At 40.6% G+C, this 12,480-nt stretch overlaps 1 protein-coding gene across 1 annotated transcript in view; it reads left to right on the forward strand.

Moving 5' to 3' along the window:
- The window catches only part of TENM4 (teneurin transmembrane protein 4), a 901,855-nt gene that overhangs the window by 667,559 nt on the left and 221,816 nt on the right, over positions 1 to 12,480 (forward strand). The window contains exons 11-12 of the mRNA XM_054164697.1: positions 6,196 to 6,366; positions 11,304 to 11,518. Of these exons, the coding sequence (XP_054020672.1) occupies positions 6,196 to 6,366; positions 11,304 to 11,518 (386 nt within the window). The remainder of the gene's footprint in view (positions 1 to 6,195; positions 6,367 to 11,303; positions 11,519 to 12,480) is intronic.

Consider the following 12,480-nt stretch of genomic DNA (forward strand, 5'->3'; position numbering starts at 1 on the left):
CTGGTTTATTCATTCTTTAGCTTCTCTAGGAGCTTCATCTGGGTGAGGAATCACCAGACCACCATCAGTACCTGCCAGACATAGCTCTGAAAGGACAGGCAAGAAGGCAGCAGCAAAGCCTGTCCTTTGGAAAGCCTGCACTATGGAAGCAGCTGGTGGCTTCAGCCCTAGCTTTAATTTCAAACATCGTAATTGATTGGTTTGGTTATTTATTACACTTAGCTTGCTGCTTTGGGCAAAGCAAGAAGCTAATAAAGGGCCAGCAGTGTGGTTTTCAATTTTTTTGCTGACTGGCGTGGTTTCTGGGGGTCTCATATGCTTCAGTAAGCATGTCTTGTCTTTTCTTCTCCCTGTGATCTATCACAATTATCTGCTTCTCTCTGCTAACTCCTTCACTCCATCAACCTGTCCCAAGAGATGTCCATTTTGTTGACCATGTGAATTATTATCTTTGTTTGTCCTTTTTCATCCTAAATGCTGTACCAGTTTCTTTGTTCTCTACACCGCTGAGTAAGTTGTTTTGACTTCAGCATTTTGCTGTGTCATAAGTAAGTGACAATAATACAAAAGATACCCAAGAGCCTGGGTCTCTTCGACACAAACTTAGGAACAATGTTCTTTATCTGGCTTAAAAACACCAGCTAATGCTGCTTATGGCCTCCACAAACAGCTGTGGAGTAGGAATAACACAATACCAAAGAGATCATGTGTTAAAACCTAAAGAACCATAATCCATAATACTTGCTTCCACCAATATGACCTTTGATTTATTTGGATGGTTAAACAGCTTAACTGGTGCTAAACTGTTTGTAAATTTGCTTTGTTAAAGTGAATCTGAGTCCAGTAAATGAACAGCCCCATAGCACTATCCATGCTGAAATGCTGAACTCAGCAAAGTAATCAAACCCTGGAAGGCGCAGAGTTTGGCTTCCTTCTTTTCCCCGCCAAGAAGGCAGCCAGAGGTGACTTAGGACTGAGGATAAGGTTGTTTATGCAGCCACAGAAAATTCTGCTACCCACTCAGCAAGTTTCAAGGCAGTTTTTGTTAGCACTTAACTACAGTTAAAAGGCTGGGCAAGTCAAAGACTTGATGACAAAACATGAGCATAGTGGGCCAGAGGCCCCAGATACCTTTATATCATCCAGGTTGTTGGTGTTCTAACATCCCAGAGAGGAGTCATGCAGAGTTTCCTCTAAGTGTTGTTTCCATTCCAAGAGACGGCAGACAAAAGTGTTTTATTAGCCACGGGAAATACAACCACAGCTTCTGCAAAGAGCATGTCATGAGGCTTCCCAGGCAGTGAAAGCTACATGATATTTTACTAAAGGGTACACTTTAATGATTGTTAATTGCTGTGTTCTCTTTTAATACATGGGGAGTCTTCAATATCTGAGTATCTACTGAGCAGCATGTTGGGGAGGGAGAAGGACATGGGGGCTTTTAGGAGGGCAGTTGCTCCTGGTGAGCCACATCTTACATCTATCTGAGCAGAAGGTACAAAAAAAAAAAAAAAAAAGGCAAGCCAGAGAAAATGTCAGCAGTGGGTTCCATTGACCTGGAGACTCAGAACATCAGGAATCTAAAACTGTTTTTACAGCTTCACTTTGGTTTTTAGGAACATTAACACTTCAAAGCTATGATTGTGCCTCTCATCCATGGTTCCTGGGATTTTCATTTTTCCCTGATTATCATCTTCCCTTCCCCCACCCCCCCAAAAAACCACACCTTTGCATCAATTTAGCACAGATCAAGGTTGATTTGTGCCTCTCCTAAAACCTTTAAACAACTGTATGCATCAACACTGTTACACTTCCCACTGAGATGTAGAGACCCAAAAGTCCACTGCTGTTACTACTTGACTTTTTATTGTGAGTGTGGCCGTGATGGGGAGCAAGCAGAAGAATGAGCATTCTACAAGTTGCCAATCAGGTACTACTGGTATTTAGAAGACAGTAATGATAAACACTTAATGATAAACACTTAATCAGTGGTTTCCTAATAATATGTCTGCTACCAGAATGTGTTTCCAAAGTAAATCAGACTTTTTGTTCTGGTTTCAAGAAGGATTTTGTGGTTGTTACCTACCTGCAGCAAAAACTGCATGATGCCTGCTTATCTTATGGGTGGGAATATTTACAGGGTTTTATTTTGTGCTGAGAAACATCTGATAGAAGCCCTGAATAGAGCACTAGGTGCAAGCTTTTCAACTCTGTTTTCTGAATTCTTTTAAAGTCACTTAGTAATCAAAGTGCTTTTCAAATAATTGTCTGCATTTCTCAGATTTTTGCACTTTTGTAGGCATGGTGAGCACAGAACTCATTCTTATGGGTCATCATTGGAGACCTGCTTACAGCCTTTCAGTACTTAAGGGGGCTTGTAAAAAAGATGGAGACAGACATTTCACCAGGGCCTGTAGTGACAGGACAACAGTTATAACTGTTACAAATCGCAGAATCATAGAATGGTCTGGGCCAGAAGAGGCCTCCAAAAGTCTGACCTCCCCACAGTCCTCCGGGACATTCCCAACTAGATCAGGCAGCCCAGAGCCTCATCGAGCCTCACCTTGAATATCTCATGGGAAGGGGCCTCAACTACCGGTGTTCCACTACCCTCATAGTAAAGAAGTTGTTCCTAGCATCCAGTCCAAATCTGCTCTTCTCCAGCTTAAAGCCATTGCCCCTCATCCTGTCACTGCAACCCTTTGTGAACAGTCTCTCTCCATCCCCCTTCAGGTACTATTAGGTGTCCCTGGAGCCTCCCCTTCTCCAGGCTGAACAACCCCATCTCTCTCAGTCTGTCCTCACAGCAGAAGTGCTCCAACCCCTGGTCATTCTTGTGGGTGTCCTCTGGACATGCTCCATCAGGTCCATATCTTTCCTGCATCTTTTGATGCAGCCCAGGATGTGATTTGCCTTCTAGGCTGCAAGCTCACAGTTTGCTCATGTTCAGCTTCTCATTCATCAGCACCCCCAAGTCCTTTTCCTCAGGGCTACTTTCTAACACTTCATCTGCCAGTTTGTATTGATAAAAAGGATTGTTCTGATCCAGGTGCAGAACCCTGCACTTGCTCTTGAAAGAAAGAGAGTAGATTTAGATCTTACATAAGAAATTCTTTGCTATGAGGGTGGTGAAACACTGGAACAAGTTGCCCAGAGAAGTTGTGGATACTGCTTCCATGGAAGTCTTCAAGATCAGATTAGACAGGCCTTTGAGTGATCTGAGGGAAGGAAGATGCTCCTGTCCATCACAGGGGAGTTGTACCACATGATCTTTAAATGTCCCTTCCAACCCAAACCATCCTGTGATTCTGTGATTCTATGCTCTGTTTGGTGTTGAAATGAATGTCCACAAGAAGCTTTTTTGCTTTCGACAGTATCTATTAACCAAAGATAAAAATTAACATATTACCGTTCATATCTCTGTGATAACACAGCATATATAATTCTGTCACATTTTCTATTCTGGGACATTTTGCAAACGTTTAGGAATGGATGGTGACATGGAATGGTTGATTCACTTCCTCAGGGGGATGGCTAATGTGCAAAAAAGACACAGCACTTCCAGGTTATCAGTTCTGTCATTACACATAGGCAAGATGTTCCCTACACAAGACATTTCCTCTCAGGTGTTTTAAAATTTAGTTTATGTGCTGGAAGAAATGTTCAGAGCGTTCCTACTACACCCCAAACAACACTGAGTTCTTCACCTTCATTTTCTTGCAGTAAATAATAGTTTACAAACAACACATTCCTCTGAGCATTGCCCTTTCAAAGAGCAATGTCCTTTCAATGTGTTCCTAACCATTTATGTGGCACTTAGATTGTGATATTTGAAGGACAGAGCAAGTGCACTATAAAAAAATAAAAGTCCCACCACTGGCTCAATTCCTGCCTGAACCAGAGATGCCCAGTGTGAGTGCATGCAAGTCATTGTAATATGAAGACATCTGGTAGATGGAGTTAGTCTTCAGCACTTAGGACCAGCAGCAGCATCTGGGCTGCCAGCTGTTTAGGACTGCCTGAGTTTGGAGAGGCAAACATTACAGTTTTCTTTCTGCTTGGAATTGCAAACATCCTCATGGTGAAACATGGGAACCTGGACATGCTCAGAGCATCTAAACCCCAGAGCACTGTAACAGCTCAGCAGTACCTGGCTAACACTCTGATCCATTGAAAGGACCAGCCTGGGTGGAATTCTTCTCAGGCAGCATCCAGTATTGACCTTAGCACAAAAACTGCTGGTGAAAGGGGTGCGTGAACTGCCTTTTGGGGCTTGTGAACATATGTACATAGAGTAAATTAAGTGAATTAACACCCGATCACCTTGTAATGCCCAAGCAAGTGAACTGAGTCAGTCCTTAATCTGCTGCAGTTCTCTTTTTCCTTTCTGCAAAACAGAAACAACAGATTCCTGCCTGATGAGGTTTTATGAGGTTAATAGCTATGAAGTGCCAGGCACCCTGAAGATGAGGGACGTATAAACACAAAGTTATTATGCAAGCGTAGCAATGCCAAACATAGCAATGCCAAAATTCCTTGCTCCCAGACTGTTTTCCTTTCTTCCCTTGCACAGTTTCTGTGCCATGTAAATATACTCCTTCAGATAAAAACACCAAGCCTTCTGCCTAAAGTATCTTGGTTGACTTAAAATTTGTGCTGGTGACATTCCTTCTTGGTACATGTACCTGCGTAAAAATGGTTGAGCTTCAAACAGGCTCTTGGGAGATCTTTGCTGCTTAGAAGTGTTTTCTTTTCTAATGATTAAGACTGTTAACAAACCGGTTCCCACTTACATGGTAAAAGAAGGGTTTTGCTCTCATGCTCTTTTGTGATGTTGGAGTAGTGCAAAACCAGCTTGCTTGTGTTAGTGAATGATAGATGAACTAATTGAGACTGGAGTGGAAAAAATCCACTGATTCTGACAAATTGCTTAAATATCCTGGGTTTGGAGAACTACTCAGCTTACTTTTCAGTCCTCTTGAAAAAAATTGTGCCTGATGCACAGGTTTAAATGAACTAACCACTTGTCCCTGACAGGGTTTGCCAAGCTCAGATGTGTCTTTGTGAATAAACTACAGGCAATGGAAATGCTCTTGTTTCTTGGCTGGTTTTGTGTGCACTAAATGGCTGTGATGCCAATGCCATTGTACAGTTTCTTGGAGAAATTACGGTGTAAAATATCGAGGCGGTCCCTTAAAAAAGAAATGTCATTCCAACTCCAGCAAATATCAGATCATTTAGTTGTGTAGAGCCTGGAGCTGAACTGGATACTGATCAAGTATGAAATGTTTATGTTGAGGAAGGAAAAACTGATACAGGAAGCCACATTCTTTTGCTTTATATTTTCAAGGGGCAAATATAAGTTGTGTAGGCATATGATATTCCATAGTCCTCATACATGTGTTTGCTTTTTAAGTATTCTGTCTTGTTCCTTAACTTCACTTGTCTTCCTGTAATGCCTTGAAATAAATTCATGTGTGCACTGGATGACTTTGCATGGCCCAGAAACCTACAGAGAGCTGTGCCCTGATATCACACAAATGTAAATGGTGTTGCTTATATTCAAATCTTGAGGATGTATCTTTGATCTGAATAGGAGACGCTGTGCTGAGGAGTGCTCAGTCATAGTCGCTCACAGCCCTGGTGCTGAGCACAAAGGCACGTGTGGCAAGATAGATCTTAAATTGCCTTAGTTTTTACGTGGTCTAGTACAGGAAGAACTGTCAGAGATGTCTGTAAGAGCTTCTGTGTATAATTGGTGGGGGGAAAAACCAAACAAACAATTTACATAATATGTTGTGGATACAGCAAAACAAAACAGAGAGCAGCTTCCTGGGATTTAATGGTAGATTGGTAAATAATGGTCCTTGTAGTTCCATGCTCACCGCATTGTCACCTCAGCCTTGGGAGCTCTCTGAAACACAGTGCCTTGTTTTTGTATCACACAGGCCATGAGTGGTTTGCTGGACGGAGAGTGGACTGGTACAGGTGATTCAAACCAGGTTTAAGTGGGTGGAAAGACCTAGGGAGTTGTTATGGTAGAAGCAGAAAGGGCTGTCCAAGTACATTAATCCTGTTCTTGTCCTAAACCAATGACCACTAACAAAGCAGTGAAGTGAGGGTTTAGAAAGTGCCCCTCTAGTTCTGAAACTCTCCCAAACAGAAAAAGATGACTTTTCTCATTGCTCACCACAGCCATGCACCTGTTTGGCCTAAACTGGCACCTGCAGCCGATGGAAGGGCAGATGTATGAAATCACGGAAGACACAGCCAGCAGTTGGCCAGTGCCAACGGACGTCTCCTTATATCCTTCAGGGGGCACAGGGTTAGAGTTACCTGACAGGAAAGGCAAAGGAACCAGTGAAGGTATGGTTGGTGTGTGTTCATGTTGTGAGTCTTCTGTCTTACTCTGAACTCCAGCCACCCAATCTCATATTCCATTACTCTTGATGATGCCATCATCAGGTGCTTTTTCCAGTCTTTCACATCTAGAACTAGTAGGCTTCAGTCTTGTTTCCATATGTTTCTAAGCTTCATACCCTTCTGATGTCCACTAATATGATAAAACTGTGTGCAACCCTCATCATACATCTCATACATTCTCAAGGTGGAACCATCTGTACCATATCCCACAGGATACATCATGAAAACCATGCCTTGAGTGGCTGTTTTCATGGAAAAAATTATGACTTGAAAATTAAGTGATTCCTGGAGCACTGAATGAAACTTTCTCTTCAACAATACAAAAATGCTTGGGTTTGCCTACTTCTTGCCACCTAGTCCCAAATGTTTTGAGAACCAAAATATTTACAAAGAGTTATTACACTGTGACTTTTAACACTGCAGAGTTGGACACCTCTTTGCAAAAGTAGACAGAAAAAGGGTCTGATCTCCACAAAGTATCGTGTTGTCAACAACTTGCAATTTTAACAGAAATTAGAAGCAACTGGTGGGTCAGAAATTCATCAGAAATTTGTCACCCAGCAGCTTCACTTATTTCTGTGTACATGTTACAGAAGAAGCACTGACAAAAGTACCTGCAAGCTCTGCAAAGGAAAGGTGTTTTATGCCTCCGAAGACTTAGCTGGAGAAATGAGAAATTCAAACTTTCAGACAGCTCTTTTGTTTATGTGTAGAGCTTCTTTAGATGAGATGAGCAGAATCCAGCAAAATTGGGGAGGTTTTTTGGAGGAGGAAGTTTTGTGGGTAAGAGATAAGAAGAATGCCACTGTTCTGGCAACTCAGTGAATTCAGAAGTTCCCTAGATTTGGCTAAGAGCCTATGTTTACATTTTTAATTCAAATGAATTGTAGGAATTTTTTTTTGTCTTTCAGAGCTTATCTGTCTTTATTAGTCCAAATAAAGGCCATAATTATGTATGTTCCTTGAAACAGCATATTTACTAGAACTGATGGCTGACATCAAGTTGCTACAAGGGAAAATCAGCTAAGCAGGTTATTCTCAGCAAACCTTAGTAGACAGTACAGCAAGCTGCAGATATCCCTGCTGTTGTATTCAAAAATACTTCATGACAGATCCTTTTTCTCCCCCCTCCTCTCCAACTTGCCATCTGCTTCGTTTTTGAAAAACCTAGTTTTGATCTGTCAGTTTCTTTTTAAAAGTCAAAAGAAAAATAAAAGGATGGATCCAAAGCTGCTGTCCAGATCAAAAACCTCCACTTGACTTCTCTGTCAGCCATGCTTATAGTGACATCAGCAGAAGTAAGCTGTGCCAAATAAGCTGTGCCAAAAGAAAAATCAGGGAAATACCCCAGTTATGTAATTAGAAGACCTATCACACTAGTGCTTTGTAGAGGTGTTAGGGAATCTGTAGGCTTTAGAGGAGAATATCTCATCCTGACTTAAAACCACATCAGGACAACATCATTATTGCAGGAGCATCAGCCTTAAAATGTATTTCTCCTCATTAAGTGACTATACAACTAGTCCTGGACTAGCAGCATTGTGTGGTTGCTCTTCTAAACCAGGATGTAGGTGATCGAGGTAGATTGGAATCCATTTGAAAGTCCTCTTGATCACATAGAAATAAGCTGGAAGATCCCCACAGCTGATCTGAATGAATTGTTACCAGTGTCTTGCCAATTCTCAGCAAGTCATTCCTTCTCAACTGTGGCTGTGCTCCAGCACAGCATTTACCTGTGCTTAAGCCCATTCCTGTTTAGCAAAGCACTTAATCACATGCTTATATTTAAGCATGTAATTAACTGTGATTGAAATCAGAGAAATGTGTGTTCTTAAGTGTTTTGATGAGTCAGGGTACCTTGCTGTCAAAAATACAAACAGATTCAGCAAGGCTTGAAATGAAATAGTTCATTTTGATATCCAAGTTAAATTAGAAATAGTTGCTACAGCAACCGAAAAGTTCGAGGTATTGTGTGGAAAGAACAAAGTAATTGACAGCCCAATTAAGAATTCAGACCTGAAGTTAATTTTAAGGAGTCAGACACTCTGATTAAAACCTAATTTCTGATTAGAAGCTGAAATGGCTTTCTTATTGTACTTTCTTTGTGAAGTACCTGATCCTTAGGGTCTGATGCTGCTGTAAGTTAAAACTAAATGAAACAGGGATGGATTTCAGGGGTTGAATTCATCCAGGTGAAGAGAGCCTTTCTTTGGGCTTCTGTACCAGCATAGATGTCAGCTCCTGGCAACATGATATAATAACTCCTAGGATATCAGCTTCTCAGACATACAGCTGTCCACCAAGAGGAGACATAAACTTTGTGACTGTATGTAAAATTATATCAGTGGAATTGTCTTTTGCAAACACAGAAGCATTTTGGCTGGCATGAGCAGGCACTGCTCTCTCTACAGGCAGAATGCACACCACACTCAGCTTCTCCATGCTCTCTCTTGCATAGCAACATCTACCATATTAAATTCTCACACCCCAACATACAGTCTTTATTAATGGACAATCAGGGTGCATAGCAAATACTTCAAGTTTTCATCTGAATTTCTAAGAATCTATAAAACATGTCAGTAGTAATCAGAAAAATATATCCTTCACTTGAATCAAACCATGTGCTGTCTTTAGCTGGTTTTTAATAGGATACAGAATCTTTCCATTTTACAATAATGGAATAAGAAAGTTTCCATGAAGACATGGGAACTATTTCCTTTAATCCTGACAGCGTGAAAAGTAATTTTTAGCATGCCAAATAAACATTAACAATCCAGTTGATAAAGTAATCCCCTTTAGAATCAAGCTAGCTGATATTCAGTGAACAATTGTACTCTATTGGCACAAAACCATTTGGAAAGAACGTCCATTTACTAAACCTGCTTCTGATTATCTCTATTTAAATACACACTTTGAATAAAAAAGGATAAAAAGCCTTCAGATTTTCCCCTAGTATTTATTTTAATGCAATGAAGAAGGATAAATGAGGATCTTATAAACTCACCAGAAGCTTTTCTACTATGAACATGTATACACCCTGTGTTTTCTAGACTGGACTGGTGTGCATAAAACTCCTGTCACAAGATAGCACAGAAATGAAAAATGCCATCAAGTCCTGCTCTAGCAGTTGCTGTCTCTAAATCAGGGGTTAGTCTTACTGGGGCCAAAAGTTCTGCTGAGAAAGTTTTACATCAGTAAAAAGGAAAAAAAAGGAGAGAGAAAGAAAAGAACAAAGAGGAAAAATGCTCCATCCTACAGAGAAACACCTTCAGCTCTTTCTTTTGTTGACAGCTAAAATGCACAGAATTTCTATACAGATTTGCAGAGACAGCTTGCAATATCCACCTCTTTCTCTTGGAGAGTTTATGTTGGGATGGTATATGGAGAAGTTTATGGAAATGTATATAATATAATATAATATAATATAATATAATATAATATAATAGCAAAGGAAATATCATTTGAAACAATAAGATGAAAGGTTGTTCTACCAATCACCTTTTCACCACAGCAAGTCAATTCTAAGACTATCTGACCCAAATTCATTATGGGTAGGGAAAGATGTTTTTGTTTCCCATTTCCCTAATGTGGGTTCTGAAAGAAAAAAAACCAAACAAACAGACAGCGTGATTTTCCTACAAAAATTGTAGGTACCTGGAAGTTTCCTTCTCATTTTCTTGCTTGATCTGTGAAACACAGAATGGTGTGCTGTAATGGCATGGAGAGAGCAAATTTCTTTGAGATTCTAAAATTAGTAATTAGTCTTAGCTGGTGGCATGATACTCTCCCTACAAAAACCAATTCTTTACTGCATACCTTTTGACCAGAAGTGACCTTAGGTAAAGGCTGTTTGCTAAGCAGTTGCCTTCTTCATCATCTCTATGTAGTGCAGGTGAGGATGTGGCTGCTGCCTTTAGCAAAGGCTTCAAAGGCCACATTCTGGCATTTTATTTTTCATTCTGCCCCTTATTCCCTGGGATTATCTTTGGGTTCATTTTTTTTGAAGTGACCACCAGTTTTGAGAACTGCAAGTCAGTGAATTTGTAACCTGGAGTTTCTTAGGTGTGTTTTCCAGGGATGCTGAGCTCCCTGCTGACTGCCTTGGATGTTACGACCTGTACTGATTGCCATCTGGATACTCAGGCTCTCCAGCCTGGTGGTGCCTTTAAGAAACAGATGCTTCCATTTGCTTGTCTACTGCAAGAAGATGAATAATCATAACACACTTTACAGATTGTATTGAAGTCCAGTTAAAACCTCTCAGATTTCATAGTAGATGTTACTCAAGGGCAGGGTTTGATTTCCTTCAATTTTCTCGGTACTGTTTTATTCTTAAGCTTTTTTTAGACTGTTGAACAAATTTCAAATGCTGTTATCACTGTCAAGAACAAATTTAATAGAGAAACATTTTCCTTTCCTCACTTAAGCATTGTTCATGCTGCTGTTCTCTACACTGCCATTCCATTCTGTGACATGTCTACCTCACTCTAACAATGCTTCTCTTTGCTAATTTAATGATGCCTTCTTCGTCTGTGAACTTATGTTCATTTATGATATAATGTCAGATGATACAATGATTTATTCTTATTTTCAGAATGCAATTACACACTCTCTGAAGTTACAACTTAAACAAAAGGCCATTTTTTTCTCCAGGTTGTTCTTCCCATGTTCATGTTTTTAAACAAAACACTTACGGAAGCCAGGAATAACCCTTCCAAGTTTTCCTCCCGTAATCATGTATATTAGCTAGACAAAGTACTCTGAAGGCCTCAGAACACTAATAGACTGTTTCTGAAGATCAGTGTCAGAGATACCAGTCTGACTGGATTACTTTTAGGATCTGAGGCTAATCCAAGATTTTTGTTCCTGTGTTTTGGCAGGAAAGCCCAGTAGTTTCTTTCCAGATGACAGTTTTATAGACTCTGGAGAAATTGATGTTGGAAGACGAGCCACACAGAAGATCCCTCCTGGTATCTTTTGGAGATCTCAGGTGTTCATCGACCACCCAGTGCATCTGAAATTCAATGTGTCTTTAGGAAAGGCTGCTCTGGTTGGCATCTATGGCAGAAAAGGCCTCCCACCATCACACACACAGGTAATGAAACCTCATTTCAATTAAATAATAGTTCTCTTAAATTGTATATTCCTATGGCTTATTGTTTTATTTCAGCTATTTCTTTCAGGAATTTGTTGTGTGCTTGCTAGATATTGAAGATCATCCATCCAGAGAAAGAGAATCCAGTGATAATTGCAACATTTGCGCATGTTAAACTGGTGGGTTGTAGGCACAGGCAAAGCAGGCAGTTGCCTAAGACAGCAAGCTGCCAGAGGAGGAAATCTTTTTTTTTTCTGGGCTCGTTATCACTGACAAATCAACTGGCTGCTCCTAGCAGTTTGAGATACTATTCTTTATCCTGTGCCCTACCAGCAGCAGCCACAATCAAACTATGGCAAAAAGAATGACCTTTTAAGTGGTGGTTCTGATTTTGCTGGGACAGAATCCCAGGCCAGTCATGGGCTGCAGGCCATTAGCAGTTCCGAGTCATCCAGGACAGCTGACTTGAGTTGGCTACAGGTGTATCCTAGACCATGAGCATCCCACTCAGTGTAAAGGTGGAAGTTTGGGGAGTGGAATCTTATGCTAAAGCCTCCTGCTTGAGCTTCTCAAGATTTGTCTCATCTTCTTACTCTGGATGATTGCCTTTCTAGATATTGTGACTGCTGCACTTATGCTGGGCTCTGTATAACTTTACATATTTTGTCCTGGCATTTATATTAATTTGCCTTTTTGTTAAATCTGTTTTTATTCCAGCCTGTGGGTATTCTCTCTTTTTCATGATTCTACCTTCTGTGCTGAGGAAGAGTCACTGGGTGATAGAGTAACTGCTATAGCTTAGTGTCAGATACAGGCAAAATGTAGGCATGTATCTCAGATCTGACTCTATTGCTCATCTTTCTTTTCCTTTGCCTTATCCCCTTCTTGTGGTAAGAGCAGCAAGACTTCTGTTGCTCACCCTCATGGGACCACAATTCCTTTTTGTCTTACATGCTGAAATG

This window comes from Dryobates pubescens, chromosome 10 (assembly GCF_014839835.1).
Source record: "Dryobates pubescens isolate bDryPub1 chromosome 10, bDryPub1.pri, whole genome shotgun sequence".
Lineage (NCBI taxonomy): Eukaryota > Metazoa > Chordata > Aves > Piciformes > Picidae > Dryobates > Dryobates pubescens.